The sequence below is a fragment of the Rhinolophus sinicus genome, linkage group LG17 (genome assembly GCF_036562045.2).
Source record: "Rhinolophus sinicus isolate RSC01 linkage group LG17, ASM3656204v1, whole genome shotgun sequence".
Taxonomy (NCBI): Eukaryota; Metazoa; Chordata; class Mammalia; order Chiroptera; family Rhinolophidae; genus Rhinolophus; species Rhinolophus sinicus.
Window position 1 is genome coordinate 3,999,434 of NC_133766.1, and position 20,467 is coordinate 4,019,900.

Below are 20,467 nucleotides of genomic sequence, written 5' to 3' on the forward strand. Positions count from 1 at the left end.
CGAGGTGATGTACTAAAACACTGGCCCTTTCTTTTCTCAGGCACTTAGGCCTAACAGACTTAGGAGAAGTGTTAGGGGCAGGCTGCCCTTGGAATTACCAGGAGTATCAGTGCAAGTCCGTTCAAGATTCCCCTGGAAAGTCTTCCATGATGACCCCATTTTCACCACTTCTTTATGAAGACTTCCCGCGTCCTCTGTCCTGTAGACGTGATCCTTGTGGTCCCAAGGCAATGTAAATAAAGACAGAGACAGTTACATTGGCAGAGTATTATGAGATGATACTGACCTCCTGCTGTGGCTTGCAGCATGGAAGATAAATCAAGAATTAATTTCTTTCTTATGTTTTGGATAAAAACCTGATACAAATGTGCAATCTATTTTTTTTTCCTACATTACAATGAGGTATCTTATATTCATTTAGGAGACCACAGTCTTTGAAAATGGGAAGCTATTAAAGATTTTAATCAGGGAAGAGATGAGATGGAATCAGTGAGCTATGGAAAGTATTATCTGGTGGTATCAGTTGCCCGGATTAGCAACAGTCAAATTAGCATTGGGTGAATTGGGGAAATTGATTTGAGAGAGCGAGAAACAAAGAAAGCAATTAACTAAATACTGGCAGTGGTGGGCTAGAAAAGTCTGTTTCAGTCCAATATGGGAACAAATAGGGAACATGAAGCAAGAACAGCGGTTTTAAGTAAGACAGATGTCACAGGTTTACATGCAACTTTAATGCACAATGTTACATTTGAAGCTCGTAACTCAGTGGTGAGAAACAGAACACATTCCGTTGAAGAAGAAACTGTTGGAGAGATCGTAGTGATTTGGTGAAGGACACGGTCAGAGTTACTAAGGGCGAGTCGGGTCTGGGAACTCAGGTCTGTCCTGACTCTATTCCAGTGGCCTTTCCACCACACTGAACTCCCTGCCTCTTTCTTGGACGCTTATCTTTGCTCCCTGCTGCTGGTTCTGATGTGCTTAGTGATTAAGCGACAACAGGAAGTCACAACAGGCTGGTCTGAAGACGCCCCCAAAAGCTGTTCAGGTTTCTATTGTTTTTCCCTGAGAGTTTTATAGATGCACCAACCCTTCAGTCAGCCAGGCTAAAATAAGAACGCAGCCTGAACTTAAGTTTCATTTCACTTCAGATACAGCACAGTCACTTCCTAACAAGAAATGATCACATTTCACGAGTTGATCACTATCTGTGGCAAGTGAAATCCAAGGCTTTATGCTCAGAGGTCCGTTACTGGCTTAAATAGGAAGGGGGCATGTTCCTTGAATCTTGGCTGTAGGTTTTTAAAAGACTGAACTCAGTCTTTAAAAAAATCCTTTCTCAATAAGACAATTGAAAACTAAAGTCCTAAACTGTGCTAGTTTACTTTAAAAGAATGCCAGTTCTTAGAAGTGCACATAGAACATATAAGTTCGATTGGTAAAATGAAGTTTCACAGAAATTTAACTGACGGCAAACTTTAGCCAGAAAGGTATTGACTTTGGAAGCTTTCCTCAGCCACTGAGTGAGCTTCACATCTCACTGAGCTCAGGTAGCTCCATGATTTGGAGCTTTGTTTCTGATGGTGCCAGCCACAGCCCAGCACCACCAGCACCACCGAGGCTTGTTAGAAATGGAGACTCTCCTCCACTGAGGGGTAGTAGGTGCTCAGTAGTTATTCAGTGAATTAACATGTTCTTGGGGGTCAGTGCTTTTCCACAAACTGGTCTTTCTGCTTCTTAACTCTCAGCTCTTCCAACCCCACTCCTCTATCAATCTGATGAAAATCCACTTACATTTTAGTCTGAGGTCAGGTGTTATCTCTTGAGAAGTCTTCCCTCCCTGGTCCACAGGGATTTGTGCTCTGTATTAGCACTGTTTCAGCATGTATTGCCATCGTTGATATTTATTCTCTTGTGGTATGTGAACTGCTTGCTTGCATATTTATGTAAGGAACTAGTAATTTATCCCTAATGAAATAAAATCCCTGGTCTTTAGGATTGGCAGGGGGGTGGGAGGAGGACTCTAACTAAGGGGTAGGATTCCCCTAACATTCTCATTATGAGATGTAGGCGACCCATCTTCAGCCTGTGGTCTCCCATAGTCTGCCTCCACTTGAAGTCATGTGTCCCCTCACTACTATCTCAATTCTTGAAGTTCAGAGTCAAAAGAAGAAAGGCAAGATTTCCTAGCTGTGTGATCTATCTTCCAACTCATGTTTCTGTCTTAAAATCTACCAAGTCATCACCAGATGATCGATACTGGGAACGACCCATCTGTCCTCTTCCCCTTGCACCTTCTGCCATGTTCACCGCATCACAGGCGTATGGTCTTACTCCATAGCTCAAAGGACAACCCTATCAGAAATTCGCATAGGATGTGTAACATCCACACAAGAGGTTCACGAGCTATATTACTATTTCCACCCTAGAGTGCAAGCTCCCTAAAAGCACAGGATGTATCTTTTGATCTTTCTATCCCATTTTCCAGCTCAGTGCCTGACATATGATAAGGAGGGTGGCATTTTCCTTGAATCTTGGGTGTAGGTTTTTAAAAGACTAAACTTGGAAGTTAATATTTATTTACTGAGTGATTATTTTTTTTCCAGTTGTGATTTATTCCACAAAATCATAAAGGTAAGGATAGTGCTACAGGATTGGTGTAATAGGCTGACCACATAATTATCATCCAAATCGGTCCAAATGTCAGAGTGCTAGAATGATGAACCCGATGGTACAGGCCTCACCTGGGACTGTCTCAGGCACAGTGGGATGTACGATCATTCTAGGTATAAAGCTCAGCGGTGTCCTACAAACCAAACCTCAGACTGGGGTGAAATGCTATGGGCACAGCAAGGTCATCAAATGCTTCTCCTTGGCCTCTTAATCACATAACCCTGTCCCTTGATTGTCTCCTCTGCCTTGAGTCACCAGAAATCCCATCTCCAGTTATTTGTTTAAAAGTTCAACTATTGTGTGAATTCCAGGCAGCCTCTTGACTCCCCGATTATCTAGATTTTTTTCCTTGGGCTCCACCATTTTACCTTTCCTGGAACTCCTGCTGCTGCTCTAAATTTTAATTAATATAATTCCACACTTGTCTCTATCATTCTTCATTTCTCTCCTTCCCTTCTCAGCCTCCTGGCTTTGTTTGCTTTTTGCTTTTATACATTTCTCTTCTACTGAGACTTAAGTCCAAACCTATCAGTTATCTATTGTTCTGTTTTCTGTTCGTTAATCTCTGACCCTTCATGAATTAGATTTGACAAAGTCCCTTGATTAACAAAGGAAATGCACAAGTCACAGTAAAAGGGACACACAGAAGTCAGATACACTTGGGGATTTGTCTGTTCGTCACACCAGTTCTGTCCAGCTCTGTGACGGGCCAGCCGCCACAAGTCGATCAGTACCCGAATGGGGGAGTGGGAATGAATAAAAGACACTCACACAAATGATGATGCGATCGATCGGACTCCAGTGATGCTGAAGCCTCTAGTTTATTCTTCTTCACCAATATATGCAGTTTGAGTACGTGCAACTTAACAAAGAAAGTATGCATTACCTTAGCAAATGTAAATTTTTAACTTTTACATAGAGGATACAAAATCACTGAAACTCCCAAAAGTAATTGATAGCCATCAGTCTTCTGTGTCCGGGAACTGGCCGCTCCCACATTCCTCAGTAGCTTGTAAGCACCCCCCAGGTGCAGGCAGAGACAATGCCTCAGGGGAGGAAACAGGTTAAGCATAGCTGTAACCATGGCTCCCCACACAGCTCCAGGAGAAAATGGGTGTAACTGAAAGTGTGTTCGGTTACACAACACAAGAGAAAACTTTTCTTACAAGTATTACATTTCTTTAACAGAAATTAAAGAAATTATCTTCTCTACACACAAAAAGTCCTTGGTGAATTCTTGTTAGAAAGAGAACACATTTGGGCTTTAGAGCAGGGCAGAATTCTGTTTGATATGCAAGTAATAGAGAAAAGTAAACAAAGTGGCATCTAGAAGGTGGCATCTCTCTGGAAGGGGTTCAATTCTTCCTATTACTAAAATATTCCTGAAACATAGAAAACTGCATGTATATTTACGTATGACCAAATAGTGGGCTCATCCAGGATGTCTCTTTAGACCAATTATGGGTAAAATAATTTACATTCAGGCTCTGACATTCGGCTATGCCATTTATTTTTAAGCAATGGGTACAATGTTTATGTGATAATAATAGTTGATAGCAAACTAAAATTAGTAGACATAAAAATCTCAAATGATTTTGACTCTAACTAAGCTTATTTTTCTTTACGCTGAACTACAGGACTGTAGGAGAGAGGAAAGAAGAGCTTCTGAAGTATTTTGGTGGGAGGTTACAGAATAAGATCTGGGAAAGTGAAAAACAGTCACAAAGTTAAGAGAGCAGTGGTATCATGTTTATAATACAGGCTTGAATATATTTCTTGTAAAGGAAATAATAAAATTCAGAGCATTAGAAACGTGTACCACTCTCCCTAGAAAATGTTTCTCGGAGGTATTTTTCTTAGAAGAGAGAAAATTTTTTTGGTTCTTATGAAAATCCTGGAGAAGCCATGGAAACAGGAAACAGAGTTCAATCCGAGGAAAGCTCAGGAAAGAAAAGCAAATTTCTGAAAGTGTGGCTCCCTTTAAAGACTCTAAAACAGAGCGTGGAAAAGCAACGATCATAAAAAAGCTGGCAGAGAAGTCGGTTAATGAGAATGTGGTGTGCCAGTGCCTGACTGGCCCACATTGAGCTTTTGGGCTTTTTCTACCTTGTCACAAAAATTCTCTCCTAAAAATATGCCCTCTACCCAAACATTCTTTTTTATGCTATTTAAAAGAAGTTCAGAATCAAGTTTCTAGAAATTCACCGGAAGTTACTTAGCCTGGAATAACAGAGATCTGGATGAATTTTGAGTTCTAGGACATTTTAGACACACATAAAGAATTTGGAAAAGCCTTGACCTTTTCCTACCTTGGCTTTCCGTGAACAGAAAGAGGGTAATAATGTCTCCTGTTTCTCTCTTTGGCTAAATGCATTTCTCAGAGTGGGTGAATTTGCTGTCAGCACATTCTTAGGCATCCTGACTTCTCCGTAGCATCAGATCTGAGAGACGATGGGGCTGGTTGAATGATCGTTATCCATTATATCGGGTCCAGGAGTCGAACCTCACTGGTGGAGACTTTGGAGACTTCAGAGTAGGCTGAGGAATTGCTGGAGCTCCACTCATACTGATTACGTTAGGAGGATTTTGGAATTGTGCAGCTGCCGCCTTGGGTAGGGTGAGAGGGACAGGTATGAGTGGCCTCCTGACTTCAGTGCTCACCTTGATAACCTTCACTGCAGTGCCCAGTGGGCAGGGCGAGGTCACGTGGAATACTTGCCTCTGGAGCTCTAACCCCCAGTTCCAACATTTCCTTTGCATTCACCTGCTGCACGATAAGATAATGAAGACTGTATTCCATCTCACCTGGATGGTTGCCCCTAACACAGAGGCTGTAAATCACCTTGAGGAAAGAAAGAAGGAAAGAACCGTCTCTCACAGTCCCTACTTCCTGTACTGGTGGGTGTCAGTCACATGGTTCTCTGGATGTTCATCAATTTCTTGTCCATTTTCCTGTATCTTATCAGTTAGAAAGCTTGTAGGACGAAGCCTCCGGCCACTACGAAGAGCTGAGGGGACAAATGGAGCTAAAAACAGCCTGGTTCACTTGCCCCATAATGTTTGCAAACATGGGGCTGATTCACGGGGAGAACAGTGTCATTTTCTTTGCACAAAGGTACCAGAGTCCCACAGCATCACGGCCGAGGCATTTGGGGTTCCATGAGACTGAGCACAGCTGATTCTACGGCGGAGGCTTAAGATACCTCCCGCTGAAGGCAAGCCTTCCCGCCTCCTTTTTCTGGCCCATCAGTGTAGTCGTACACCACAGGAAAGGCCAGCTGGGCATCCCATTACAGTTTGAAGATGGTAACTTTATTGGCCACGTGTCCTGTTCTGTGAGGTTGGTAACATGCCCTTTGTTCTTTAGTAATGCTTAGGTCGCCTAAGCTGTTTGTTCTTGTTGTGATTTTTATGTAGTTTCCTTCCACTAGAGTATTAATCCTCCTCCTGAAAAAGCACTTCCCTTCGACCACTTTCTCTAGAGATGATGAACTGACTTTGAAGGGTTCTCTGAGCTCAGTTTGAATTTCTGAAGAAGACAGAAATCAGAATTGTGAGATGATATCTAGTGGTGATAAGTGTACTTGACTTTCCGCGACCATCCTGGTTGAACAGAAACTGTGTCCCTGGGCTGAAATAAAAGATCCTTTTATGGCTCCCACCAACTTCTAGCTGGGCCACCCAAGTCATGATGATGATTTTGAATGTACACTTTTACCCAAAGAAAAGCCTTAATACCAGCAAGCACATGGCCACCATAAACACACTATGAGACTTTCAGGAGATTCTGGCTGAAGTGGAGACAAAGAATCAAATGCATGGTGTCACAGAGTTGCCCTGCTATTCTTCTTCTTTTAATAGCTATTTATGAAGCACCTGAATAAAACATGAGGGAGGAGACTAAAAAGTGAACACACATTTTCTCCTCTTGAGAAGTTACTTCTCTAGCTGAGTGGTTGGCGCCATCGCCCCCGGGACACTAAACCCCCATGTTGTTGGTGACTGCACTTGACACGGAAGGGTATCTGCTCCTGGTTTCTCCTCAGTTTCTGCATCATGGGCAGAAAGCTGTGTGGGGACAGTGGAAATGGAACTATGGCTATAGGCACATCTGATAAATGGGAAGTTTAAAGGCATGTACTCAAGTGACTGCATTTTTACTGCGACTTTAAAGACACACTCTTTATCATCCGTATTGATCTGAAACGCTGAAACATCCAAAAATGACAACTTAGAAACTTCAAGGTGGAGTGTGTGTGTGTGTGTGTGTGTGTGTATGTATGTGGGGGTGGGGGGGATGGAGGTGGAGGGAGAGCCTGGGGTTGGTGCTGGGTGGTGCAAGTTCCGGAATTTACTTGTTTCTTCGTATTCTGAATAAGGATTTGTAAACTGTAAAGGCACACACCCAATTTTTAATAAAGTGAACAAGGCTTCCTATTTGATCAAGGAAAGAGGGTGACTAAATATTATGAGGATTCTTGGAAAGAATTTCATTTATACATGGGAACCACGTGGAAGGAACCATGATAAGTGCTCGATGTTAGCTATTGTTCTTTAAAAGAACTGTTATGGAGATACTATTATAAACTCCGTTTTACAGAAGGGGAAACTGAATTTTAACCCAAGGTCATGGACTCACTGCAGAGCTCATTGTCTTAACACATGTATGCCTCTTTAAAAGATTAAGTTAATCTATTTACGTGGGAAAGGGTACTATGCATCCTTCTCCCAGATTTGGGGCCATAATTTGTCTCTCGTCTCTTCTTTGTGGGTAGGTGTGTCCCGCTGGGCTGTTAGCCCCAGAATTATCTAGTTCCCCGGAGTGGGCTTATGCTTTGACTCCTGTTGACAGTGGGCCTAAAGGCTGAGCCCCTGTTCAGGGCCTGTGTCTCTTCTACTCCTGAACAGGCCTGATGACACCTCATTGGGAATCTAATTCATCTTGAAGAACTGAAAGATAGCTATTTTCCCCAAATCATTGACACTGGCTATTGTCATGAGACTCTATTCAATGCTTTGGACCTCAACTAGCCAACCCAGCTCTCAGGGCCAGTTAGTTGTACCTTATCTGGTAGGTGGGTCTGGAATTGTCGCTGTGGCATCTACATCTGGTGCCTGAGTGCAAGCATCTGACCGCTACACGCCTTCTCTGCAGCTAAACTTGTGCGTTAACCTGATGAGATAAAAATCATCTGATTATAAATGACTTTCTTCATGTTGAAATCATATATGATGTATAGGATTATATATACATTAGGGATTTACGTAATTTTTAATGATGTGTGTAAATTAAGTTTAACTATGACTTTCATTTCAGAATAATAAAAGGGTGCTAAGAAATATGTGCAATGAAAAACAGGCATGGGTAAGGTTAAGAGCAGCGAGGTGGTGAGAAGAGTAAATAAGGCTTTTAATTACACTTCAGTTCAGATTCTGGTTCAAGGTGAGAAATGACTGGGATCAAGTTACGTGAGTCTCAATTTCTTTATAAAATGGAGATAGTAACTATAACCTAATTCTGGGCTATTATGAATATTAAATGTTAGTATAGGTAACGCTCTTGGCCCCACATACAATAAATGCTGAACACGGTTGGCTATTATGATCATTATTAAAATATTTAAAATAGGGATGATATATACCTCATAAGGTTATAAATATTAAGCAAGACACTCTACAAAGTGCCTAGTTAACAGATGTCCAGAAAATATCACATTTCATTGAATACTAATTCAGAACAAAATAGCAAGGCAGAAATTAAACATTCAAAATAAGTCTTTAGTGATTCTGTTTATTTCACGTAGGACACTCAGTAGACATCAACCAGGGCACTTAAAAGTCAATTCAATTAGGAATCGTTTTAGTCCTTCATCAATTATTTCAACTGTTCTAGTCTTAAATACATTCTTCTCTTCTATAAACTTCTGAAACAAATGAATACCTCCACCTACACCAAAATAATGTGCTTTGCTGGCCAAAAGCACCCGCCCATTTTTATCTAACAATCTAAGGAACGTTTGGTGCAAAGTATCGTAATAATCTGCGTTGTAAATGGTTTCTGAGGTAAGAATGAGATCATATTTTTCGAACAGTTTTCCATTGCTTAGTACCACCTTACAAAACTCAGACCACTCTCCAGAAAAGAACCGGCATTTATAGATTTCTTGTGCTGCTTTTGATCTCCTGTATCTTTTCACATCAGGTTCGCTTCCATCATTTTCTTCACCTTCCAGCGTGGAGTTGGCTACTACATTAGGTAAGGTTACTTCATCAATCACCATACTGTTATAATCTTGAAAATGAATTTCTTTGGCCCCTCCCTTGAGGGCAAGTATACCGAGCAACCCTGATCCACAGCCAAGATCCAAAACTTTTTTCCCAGCAAATTTCAGTTTGGCCTTTGTGAAATAAGCCAGGAGGTCAAAGGTACATTCCCAGATTTTTAAGCCTCCTTCATAAACACCGGGAATCAGATCAGAGTGAGAAGAAAAGCTTCTGGAAACTATGTTTTCTCCAGGGCAGTTCTCTTTCAACAATATGGTTTTCACTACTGATATGTTATGCTGGAGACCTGGTAACGTTTCTATGACTTTATTTTCTAACACTTTCTTTAAATCTTTAGGCACGGCATGCTCTTTGGCAACTCTCAGGCAAGGCTGTTTTTCGTGAGGTTCCGAGTTACTTGAACTGTTAGCTGTATTGAGTGAGTTATCTGTGTCTTGAGAGGGAGCTGCATTTCCCGCTGACTCGTGTTCCCACAAGTGCTCCTGAGGCAAGTCAGACTGTTCTGGAGAACCTTTTTTGTCCCCGTGTTTACCTGTTTGACGTTCTGAGACTGAAGACTCTTTTGAGGAATTCACGGTCAAAGCTCCACCTCCAAGGGGTGTTAATTCATTTTCTAGACCATCTTCTATAGTAAAATTAAATTGAAAGGTCATCCTATCATTAAATGTATACAATCCTTAAATTCAAAGGAAGATTCCTCAACTTCTAGATAGAATTGATGACACACATACACCGGTCTCAATTATTGAAGTCGTTTCGTTCTGGTCAATTTTTCTTTAGGTTTTTTACAGTTACAAATATTTACAGATATTTTCAAATGACTTTTTAGAGGCCTTTGCTTCTCCTTCAATTTAGCTCTGGGGGAAAAAAATAAAATTGTTATTAAAATGCAAAATGACACATTTCCTTAAAATGCAGTATTAAACAGTACAACCCCCCCCCCCCCCCCTTACAGCTGCTTTTTCTATAAAAGCTGTTAGGGAGAGGGAGATAAAGAGTTTTGGAAAAACACACACACCCTTCAGGGTTCAAAAGTTGGAGAAGTGAATAAAGCTTTAAAACCAAATAAAAGCACAGCAGCAGCAACAACTAGAAAAAACGTCAAGTCCAAAATTTTCGGGCAGGAAATGACAAGCCTAGCTAGTTTGTGTCTGTCACCTGTCACTTCAAGTAACAGGAATTCAAGATTTTATTTTGGTAAATGAATAGCCCTATAAAAATGCATGGATAAGCGCTGGTGTAAGCTCATCCAAATGACCTCACTGCACTTTGTGGAGACCAGCAGCCCTAAGCCTATGGGAGTGGGGTAAATTTTGGAGTAATTAATGAAGTTTAGTTTGGTGGCTGAGCAAACACAAAATAAGGGCACAGAACGGATTGGAGAGGCCGTAGAAAGCGGACGCAACTTTTTTTGAGACTCTTCTTTTTATCTATCGAGCCAGGCAAATGTGGCCGGTGGGGTCTTCATTCCCATCACACAAGATGTACAAATTAGGGTCACACAGTTAAGTGGATAGGAACCTGTCCCACCGCGATGCGCGGCCTGGAGTCATTTCCGGCCGCAGGTCAAACCGACCCCAGATGTGCAAATTCAAACCACCTTGGACAGAGGATAGCAAATCGGGGGACTTCCGGCCCTCACCTCCCCAAAGCGCCTCACTGTAACGTTCACGGCGATCCAAACCTAGGGATGCTCGCAGCCCTGCAAGTTCCGAGCTCACCGCGCTGAGAAACCCGAGGTCACGCGGGATCCTCCGGACAGAGAGCGCGCACCAGTGAGTCGAGTCCTCCACGGGCCAGACATGCCCGGCTTTTCCCAGGCGCAACGCAGCCCGCTTTCTCTCTATGGTTTGGACGCCGGCGGAGCGCTCGCAAAGCCTGCCGGGACGGTGGCGTTTCCGGTTGCGGCTGTGGCGGGACTGTTTTGAAGCTGAAGTGGGCGACAGCATGTCTCAGGAACGCGCCGTCCCGGCGAGCGCGGTTCCCCTGGAGGAGTTAAGCAGCTGGCCCGAGGAGCTGTGCCGCCGGGAGCTGCCGTCCGTCCTGCCCCGGCTCCTCATATCCTTCGCGGACTGTCCCTTGCTTCTAGCGAGGGGGCGTGTGGCGGGTCCCGCACTTTTCTTCCTCGGCCTCGCCACGCCCACCGCCGGGCCGTGTCGTAGTCCTGCGGCCCAAACCCTCTCCTTTCCTTATTGGTGAGCCAGGTGGACGAGCGAAGGGATGGCGGGCGAGCGGGAGCCGTGGGTGCCGAGGTCCAAGGCCTGCCCGGCTCGGGCACCGCAAGGTCCCAGAGGGGTTTCTGCCCCGTGATTGGCACCGGATGTGGCGTTTTCTTCCATTGCTCTGTGCCGTACAGGTTTCCTGTGCGCGTTACCTGCAATTAAGTGTCAGTACGTTTGCACGGGCAAAACGGGGGAGGCGAGGACTCGGACCCGAGGGAGAAACGCTGGGCCATCGCCGTCTCTAATGTGGGGGGTGGATACGAGTAACACCTTCCCCAGTATCGTGTAAGTACATTAAAGGACGCATTTCCACTATGTGCCAAGTCTAAAAGGTGTTAAAAATGTTCTCCCACACCCTCTTTCCCTTTATTGCTGCTTAGGAGTTACTAACGTTTGCTGTTGGTTCCATCTCTGGGCTTGAGTTGATGCCTCTGTTGTCCCGCTGCGGACAGTGGTCTGGTGCCCTTGTGGCTGTAAATGTGCCTGGAGTCCCAGCCTTTCACGTTAAAATGTACTTTTTTTTTTTTTTTTTTTACGTCTTTGAGCTCCCCTTCTACATGAAAGTACACTTAAAAGAAAAGAAAAAGGACCTTCCCTTGAGAAAGTCTCAACACTGCACAAATAATTTTTACAGTTAAAGCCTAAAACAAATATTATCGTCACATGGAAATCATTTACGTAGGCTTTAGCTAAAACCACTAGGTACCAAAGCTGTGTTTTAGTCCTTGTGCAGATAGGGAATTGCCGTCCTCAAAGGTGACTTGGGACACAAAATAGCGATCCTCAAAAACATTTACTGGGTTCCTATGACGTATCAGGCAGGGCGGTAGGTTTTGGGGGAACAAAGGTAAAGAACATGGTTCCTCTTCTTCCTCTCAGGCTTATAGGGGCACCTCAGTCATTGGAAGTCAACTTTCCCATCTAGTTTTGCATCTCAAGTTAACTTTCAAAGAACCCAAACCTGTTCTTTCCCCAATTTCTTCATCTAAATAAATGGTTTCACAAACCACACTTGATAGAATCCTCTCTCTCTCTCTCTCTCTCTCTCTCTCTCTCTCTCTCTCAAATCAGCAAAATCTGTTGTATCTGACTTCAAACTGTACCTTGAATCCATCCACTTACCTTCATCCCCACTTGTTACTACTGTATTCCAAATCTCTGTCACCTCTCACCCGATCTGTTAATAGTTTCCTTGCTTCTACTCATGTTCTCTTAAAATCCATTCTCCAAATAAAGTTCAGCGTGAAAAACAGACCATGTCGCTTCCTTTTTAACCACCCCCAGTGGCTCCTTATCAAATGAGGAGTAAAATTTAAACTTACCTTCAAGCTTCCTATGGTCTAAGCCTTGGTCTCTTCTCCCACCTCGCTCACTACACTCCGTCCACAAAGACAAGCTCACCTGCCTCCACGTCTTCACGCTTGCTGCTTCCCTCAGCCTACTTTGTCCTCCCAGCCTTTTGTACAGCTCATGACGCAGCTCGGCTCACGTGTCCCCGCAGCCGGCCCTTTTCAGAGCCCTCAGTTTTAGGTAGTGTCCCCCAAACCCAGTCTGTAACACTTCTGTCACGTTGCCTTGCTCATGTTCCTAAAGTGCTTTACCATTAACAGAACTTGCCTTGTTTGCTTTGGTCATTTTTCACTGCCTCACAACACTGTAAAGTTCAGTTTTGTTACCCCAGCACCTAGAACAGTGCCTGGCACATACTAAGCATTGAATAAAGGGCTGAGAAAAGTGTGTTTTTAAAATGCCTGGAAATCTCATCAAGCGATTTTTCTTTTTAGCTTTTAGTAGTATTTTATCTTCAACACTTTTCAACAAATTAAAGTTTGCAATAAACCCACAGTCCCTTCACTGAAACGTAATTCTTTTCATGTGTTGCATTTTACCTATTATTTTCCAGTCCTTAACATGTCTTCATAATCGTAATTTATGTTATAATTTTGGAAGAGGCTGGAATTTTTTGGCCTTTGCTGAAATTTTTCCGTAAGGCAAATTCTGCCAGACCTTAAGTTAATGACTATATCGCGTTTTGAATGCTGCTGCAAAAAGTATATATGCAACATTAAGATTTCAGAAGAAAAATCAGTACTTATTAGTGTGAATGGGGTTATGGGTTATTCGTTTTTCTTGTTGACACATTCTTTAATGATTCTTACATTGTTTTTACTGTATACCATTTCTAACAATTCCTGATGGCATACAAGCATATACCGTGTTTCCCCGAAAATAAGCCCCAGTTAAGATTGTCAACCAGATAGACCCATTTAATAAGTTATGATGATGTTCCAGAAGAAGATGATATGACTGTATTTGAATAAATGTAGATTGTTGTACACGAAAAAAATAAGACATCCCCTGAAAATATGCCCTAATGCGTCTTTTGGAGCAAAAATTAATATAAGACCCGGTCTTATTTTCGGGGAAATAACGGTAGTTTATAATGCGATTACTGTTAGGAAATTTATTGTCAACATATTTTGTAAGCTCCTGCTATGTGCAGAAGAGTTTTAGTCTGATAGGGTTGGTAAGAAAGGTGTGTAGGTAATGTGAAAAGATAGAAAGTGGTGAGTGGCTTAGGACGGGTACAGATAAAGTACTATAGGAATGTGGAGGAGGGAGACATTGCTTTCCTGTATTACAGCCCAGAAATCCAAGGCTGACCATAGCAGATTTCTCGTCCGTTTACAATGTTTCATGATTACACATTAGCTTCAAAAGGCATGTTTGTCCCTGAGCAATTTTGAAAATATTTCCTTAAAAGTTTTCATAATGTGTGTTTACCTAATAAACATTAACTTTTTAAAAGCAAAATTAAGCCAGTAATTTGAGTCTAATTACAATCTCTAATGGATCATTGCTTAAACTTCAAGAAGGATCCTTTTTTAAAGTTATTCTCACCAGTGAATATCCTATTACTGGGATACCAGTATCTTCCTTAATCGTTTTACTCCATGTATCAACATTCTGACAATTGGATCGAGCATATCCGTAAGTAAAAATGTGTTAATTGTATGATTTACTTTGCTGCCATTAAGGCCTCAGTCATGCTTCTTTCAATACAGTTTCCTGGTCACTTCAAATCGAATCTTTTCCAATCATAGTGTTACAGCCTCTGCAACCTTCAGTTACTTAAAATGCCCTAGTTCCTTCTAATTACTTGAAGTTTTAAATTCCATTTTCGATAGATAACAAACGTGTTCTGCTTAATAATGTATGTGTGAGCATAATACTAGTTGTTAAACGGTGGTTGGACCTGTACAAGATGTCATTTGTAGCCTCTTAAGCTTCAGCCTCTAACATGTCTAGTGTCATTTAGAAAATACTTCCTAGGTTGCAAAAAGCTGCTTGTTTAGGTGGTGCCAAGTTTGTCATTTGGAAAAAGTTGACTTTCTGATGTTTGTCTTTTTTGCTCTTACTTGATGTGAATTCCTTAGGAGAGGAGGTGGTGTTTAGACTGTGGAGTTCACATACCGTTTGAGTTCGCTCCTTCTATTTACGTTTCCCTTGGTTGTGGAATGTTTGTTTATAATTTTGAATCTGTGTTGCCTGTTGGGGCTCTAATTTTTTTTAAGTAATAGAATTTTTTTATCCTGTGTATGAATTACACACATTCATCATAGAAAATTTAAAACATGTAGCAAAAACAAAATAAAACATCCATTGATCTGAAATGGTTAATGTTTTGATAATGAACATTCTCACCTCATTTCTCTGTATTCCTGCCAGACTGTTATTTCTTGTATGTTCATGTTTATATGTATTAAAATTGGGATACTATTTGGGGACCTTTTTTGTTTAACCTTAAAGTTCTGTAAACCTTTTTTCATGGTTTTAAATAATCTTTAATAATCATTTCAGTGAGCACAGATCCTATTCAATAAATGTACCTACACCCATTAACTAGTCTTCAATTGCTGGACATGTTTCCCATTTTGCTGCTGTTAATTTCAGTTACTTAATAGTTTCTCTACATAGAATATAGCGTTTGACATTGTGCAATGCTTTGTGTTGGTGGTGCTTACACGTTCTCACATTTGGAAAGAGCGGTGACCTTGTTGGCTGACATGACTTAATATTCCTACAAAACGTGTTACCATTTTCCTTTATAGAAATTCTGAAAATTATCGTAGAAATGTTTTTACCTCATATGAACCACCTGACATTGGAACAGACTTTCTTTTCCCAAGTGCTGCCAAAGGTATAGTGCTATTATTATCTTAATGTACAGGTTCTAAAGGCTGTTAAAATCTAACTTTAATTTTAGATCATTCTTAATTATGGTGGTGTTTCTTTTTAATGTGTCAAACATATTCGAAATACAAATAAAGTAGTAAAAAACAGATCTCATGCTAAGAATATGGTGGTGTTAAAGTAATCATTAGGTGATTAAAAACTTATATTTTCAGATAGTATATGCATCCTTTACTAATTGAATTTAAATTATTTGTAGTTAATTTTAAGTACTCTTGTATTTTAAAGATATTAAATGAAAATTTGGGATGGGTGGTAAAGTTAGCAAGTCCCTTGGTTGTATCTTCTCTATGTAGTTTATTAATAATTGTTAAATTACATTGTCTGGAAATATGGACCCAAGATTTATTAAAGAAGTCTTAGAATAAAAGAGGCTGGAATATTGATAAAAATCAAGTAATAATGCAAAACATTACATTTACAGACTACATTATTACTTTTTAGATATATGGTATACTTTTTCTCTGAAAAGCAGTCTTTTTTTTTTTTTTTTTTTAATTGAGAGAAGTAATGGTACTTCGGTACCAAAATGAAACAATTTATGATCACTTATTCTCTTATTGGCATGGATTTCTTCTAAGTTTAGCTTTGGAGCAGATAATCATCAGAATTCATTTTATATTTACTTGATTATGCTCTATCTGAAAAGTTTCTTAGAATTTGTTCTTGACCCCAAAAAAAGGTCCACGTGCTGTACAGATGAAAACAGCAGGCCTGTGGGAAACAATATCCTCCATAATTACCTTGTGTTGTTGACTCTGCTTATTCTACCCATATTTCAATTGTTTAGAAAGATCCTGGTATTAAGATCTTAAGGTGGCTAACTTTTCACAAAAGAAACTTAGTTCTGAGGTTACATATTATGCCTCTAACCCAGGAACTGTATTTTGAGTTGGTTGAAAAGGGAAACTGGTTAGGCTAGAAGTGAATAGGCGATTCAGCACAAATTCATTTCCACTACCAGAAATTACCCTTGTAATCGCCCATCTGGATGTTGATTGGTGAAGACCGTCATTTTTTATTATGATGGTCATCTTTTATTAAGCACTTAGGTTTGTTACGTCACCAAAAAATGAACTTTGAATGATTTTTTGATTGATGGTATTAAATAGCTTTCAACCACAAAATGGAAAATAAGTCCATTTCTGTCTGAGGCCTTATTTTTTTAAGAGATTGTATTGTAGAATTACTACATATATAATATATAAACACACACACACACACACACACACATATATATATATATATATATATATATATATATATATTTAAAACTTTGTAGGTGAAATTGTTAAGCTAGACAATGATATCCCAAGGGTGTCACTATGCAAAGTGAAAATCATCTGATTTTTTTAGAAGATATCTTTCCTTTTCTAATGATTTCTATTTCTATTATATTTTTATTTTAGTGATTTCTGTGTATATTATTCCTATTTATAAACTGCTTTGTTTTCAGACTGTGAAACTATTTGATGACATGATGTATGAGTTGACCAGTCAAGCCAGAGAACTATCAAGCCAAAATTTAGAAATCCAGACCACTCTAAGGAATATCTTACAAGTAAGTCGAATGTATTAGTAAAGGAGAGACAGAGGGAGCTTAAAGAGTGTAAGAATTTTAGTACTGATATTTATTAGCCTTGTGTTCTTTATGTAATGGCCCAATGCTAGAATTAAGTTTATAGAATTACAGATAAGAATACAGAAACATAAATTCTGAATTTGTTATACCATTTCATGTGGAATAAATATCTAAACTCTTAAAGGAAGACAAGTAATCGAGATAGCATGCCTTACCTGTAACTTCACAGCGTATGTCAGAATGCCTTCCATATATATTCCTTGATATGTGTGTTAGGATACCAACTTTTTTTTTTAACCAATGGCTAACTAGTTCCAATATTCATACTTCTGATGGACTGAAGTTCTATGAAAGTAGGAACAGGGCGTCCATTTCGTCCACTGCTGTATCCCTAGCACCCGAATACTGTCTGACACTTTTTAGGTGCACCAAACATGTATTTTGAATGGAACTTCTTTCCTTTTTTACAGACAATAGTGCAGGTCATAGGAGCTCTTACAGGATGTGTTCAGCATGTCTGTGCCACACAGGAATCCATCATTCTAGAAAATATTCATAGTCTCCCCTCCTCAGTCCTGCATGTCATCAAAAGTACCTTTGAACATTGTAAGGTGAGTAATGGGTCTAAGCACCCTTTAAATGGCCTGGAATCCACGGGCAAAGGAGCTGAGTGAAACTGTACCTAAGATTTTACATTTTAGGGGTGGCCGGGTAGCTCAGTTGGTTAGACTGCGGTGCTGATAACACCAAGGTTTATGGTTCGATCCCCACATGGGCCACTGTGAGCTGCGCCCGCCTTAAAAAACAAAATCAAAAGATTGTACATTTAGCCTGTGTTACTGGAATAGACTTTGCCATAGAACTAAGAGCATGTATGTAAATATTTTTAAATAAATGATTATAAGGAAGTGGTAAACATTGGGCTTTTGCCTTTTGTTTGTTTGATCCTCTCTCCTGACTATAAAGAAAGAAGTGATATGGATTTGTGTCGAGTCATAGGGATCCCGAAATAGTCCTGTCATGGCATTGGTGAATCAGATGAATTCCTTAATAATTAGGTGCCTATAAAGGGACTTGAACCCTTATTTAGTTCATCTCTGCATTCCTGAGGCAGCTTCAGGCACAAAAGCTGGCCTAGGATTTGCGGGTAACAGACAGCTTTGATCCCACTATTTATTGGGTGAATGAAAATTGCTTCTCTTGGTGAAAGGGCGCTAAAATGTCATTCACCTGACCTGATGTTATGTATTGCCCTCTTAGTTCCATATTTGCAAGGTCTTGGGAGTCAGAAATCATTTGCATGCTTGCATTTCTTGAAGTACATTGTATATAATAGACGTTCACCAAACATTTGTTTAATGAATGAATATGTGATTTAGTGCAATACCTTAAATATATAATCTCTGATAGTATGAATTAAAGTAAACTTGGCTTTTGAGCTTTTTATGATTTGCTTTTTCTCTCATTTTTATTTATTTGTGAGCAGAATAGTGAATCTGTCTATTCTGGGCGCCTACACATCGTTTCAGACCTTCTCCAGGCTCTTTTCAAGGAGGCCTATTCTCTTCAAAAACAGCTAATGGAACTGCTGGGTATGGTCTGCATGGACCCTTTAGTAGATGAGAATGATGACGTTTTGAATATGGTAATGGGTGAGTGAAGAGAACTTGCTACTTAGTCTATGATATGTGTTGACTACATTGTATATCAGCTAAAAGTATTGAACTCAACATTGTTTCTAATGATTCATGGTATTATACTCATTATGCATAAAAAGTAAGTCCTACCAGATAAATTTTTAATCTTTTAAATTTTAGAATTTAAAATTTGATGCCTTACCATTAGATCTGTATATTCAGTTAATGTTCATAGTAGGTAATTTACCTACAATGATTAACAAAGAAAGACATGCAACTTTGCACCCTCTAAAGTAGTTCAGATTCAGAGGCAGTAGCTTTAAGAGTTTTTAAACTATAATTCATAGTAAGAAATGCAGTTTTCATTCCTTCTCATAACACATATAATTACATACATGTGTATGATTGTGAATGTGTATGTATATACCGGGGGCGCCAAAAAAATGTACACACATTTTAAGAGATGTTATCTATGCTCAAGCAGTAATTCACCATAATCAGAAGTGTCTGGATGCTGACGGATAACCACTTTGAGCACCTCTTGTAATTGCAGAAGTCAAATGTGACTTGTATTCATCTTTTGTTATCGGTATATATTGAGTATTATAGTTTTTATACAGTTTTTTCTTTTCTTAAAATGTGTATACATTTTTGGCACCCTCTGTATACACACACGTCTATTTAGTATATGTGAAATACTATCCGTTTTACGTGTGATAAACTATTATATTCTATGTAATTCTTGAAGAATTGACATCACTAGCTAAGGGTTATGACTCACAGTTTGAAAAGCAATACTCTAATGTATGAGGGCAAAGATTGCATTCATAACTTCAGTACAAAGCGAGTAAGTTGATTTTGTGCAGTGTATGAGGTACCCTTTGCTCTGTAACCACCCCCAAATCAATGTGATTAAAGCAACCACTGTCTTCTGTATGATTCTGTGAGTCAGCAGTTTAGGCTGGGCCCCGCTGGGACAGTTTTCTCTGGGCCACGTGGCGCAGGTGGCTCACTCGTGGGTATGTGGTCACTGACCACACTCCCCTCTGTTTTGGAAGCAGTGGAAGCATGGAGCCAGCCATATGGAGCGTGTCACCCAGCAGGCTGGCCCTGGCTCAGTCAGCAGATGGTGGCCTCAGAGTTTCTAAGTAGCAGGAGAGGGCAAACCCCTAAACACAAGCACTTTTCAAGTCTGTGCTTGCCTGATGTTTCTTATTGTCCTGTTGGTCAAAGCAAGTCATATGGCCAAGGCCAGGGTCCATGTGGAAGTGGCTGCCCAAGAGTGTGACCCAGAAAGGGAAGTTGTGGCCATTTTTACAAGTAATCTACCACAGAGTAGAAGCCTTAAGCGAGAACTGTGCAAATTAGTCTTAATTCTTCCTTGTTAGGTTTTCTTTCCCTAGGTTTGTTTTGTCATTTTAGGTTACAATTATATCTATAGAATATTTCAGTTATACTAGGGCACAACTTTATTCCACTAAACATTTTAGTTTTATTCAGGTCATAGGGTAAGTGTAAACTCCAGAAGTTGATTTCCATAATTTATAAAAACCTTAAAAGTATGACACTTTATTATTTTGACACATTTTTTCAAATTGCATTACCTGCTTTAATAAATGTCAAATTGTTCAGTAGATACTTTTAAATACAGGAGAAATTTGTGACATTTGAATGTTTTAAGAGTTCTGTTATCTTTCTTTGTAGTTATTCATTCATTGTTGGATATCTGCTCTGTTATTTCCAGTATGGACCATGCATTTCATGCCAACACTTGGAAATTTATAATTAAGTAAGTTTTTTTTGTTTTTGTTTTTTCT

At 40.1% G+C, this 20,467-nt stretch overlaps 2 protein-coding genes across 11 annotated transcripts in view; one reads left to right on the forward strand and one right to left on the reverse strand.

Annotated features, from left to right (window-relative positions):
- Positions 1–20,467, forward strand: part of FIRRM (FIGNL1 interacting regulator of recombination and mitosis) — a 236,653-nt gene that overhangs the window by 191,459 nt on the left and 24,727 nt on the right. For 3 of the 8 annotated variants that reach the window (XM_074322527.1, XM_074322526.1, XM_074322529.1), the window contains exons 3-7: positions 15,290–15,378; positions 16,888–16,992; positions 17,484–17,624; positions 18,500–18,665; positions 20,355–20,439. In XM_074322527.1, coding sequence (XP_074178628.1) covers positions 15,313–15,378; positions 16,888–16,992; positions 17,484–17,624; positions 18,500–18,665; positions 20,355–20,439 — 563 coding nt within the window. In that variant the 5' untranslated portion in view covers positions 15,290–15,312. Of the gene's footprint in view, positions 1–10,786; positions 11,013–11,131; positions 11,463–14,127; positions 14,169–15,289; positions 15,379–16,887; positions 16,993–17,483; positions 17,625–18,499; positions 18,666–20,354; positions 20,440–20,467 lie in introns of those variants that run through there. The other 5 variants (XM_074322523.1, XM_074322524.1, XM_074322531.1 and 2 more) reach the window with 5 other exon arrangements.
- Positions 8,442–10,815, reverse strand: METTL18 (methyltransferase 18, RPL3 N3(tau)-histidine). 3 transcript variants are annotated; one of them, XM_019716390.2, is made up of 2 exons: positions 10,677–10,815; positions 8,442–9,812 (listed from the first exon to the last, which is right to left on the reverse strand). In XM_019716390.2, exon 2 carries the CDS (start codon positions 9,606–9,608, stop codon positions 8,490–8,492), a length of 1,119 nt encoding a protein of 372 aa, XP_019571949.1. In that variant the 5' UTR covers positions 9,609–9,812; positions 10,677–10,815; the 3' UTR covers positions 8,442–8,489. The 3 variants fall into 3 exon arrangements, with proteins under 3 accessions (XP_019571949.1, XP_019571950.1, XP_074178635.1); XM_019716391.2 differs by having other exon boundaries at positions 10,640–10,779; XM_074322534.1 differs by having other exon boundaries at positions 10,598–10,728.

What these genes read in the sequence shown, in the direction of transcription:
- METTL18 (XM_019716390.2), bottom strand. Translation starts at nt 9,608, where the DNA reads ATGACCTTTCAATTTAATTTTACTATAGAAGATGGTCTAGAAAATGAA.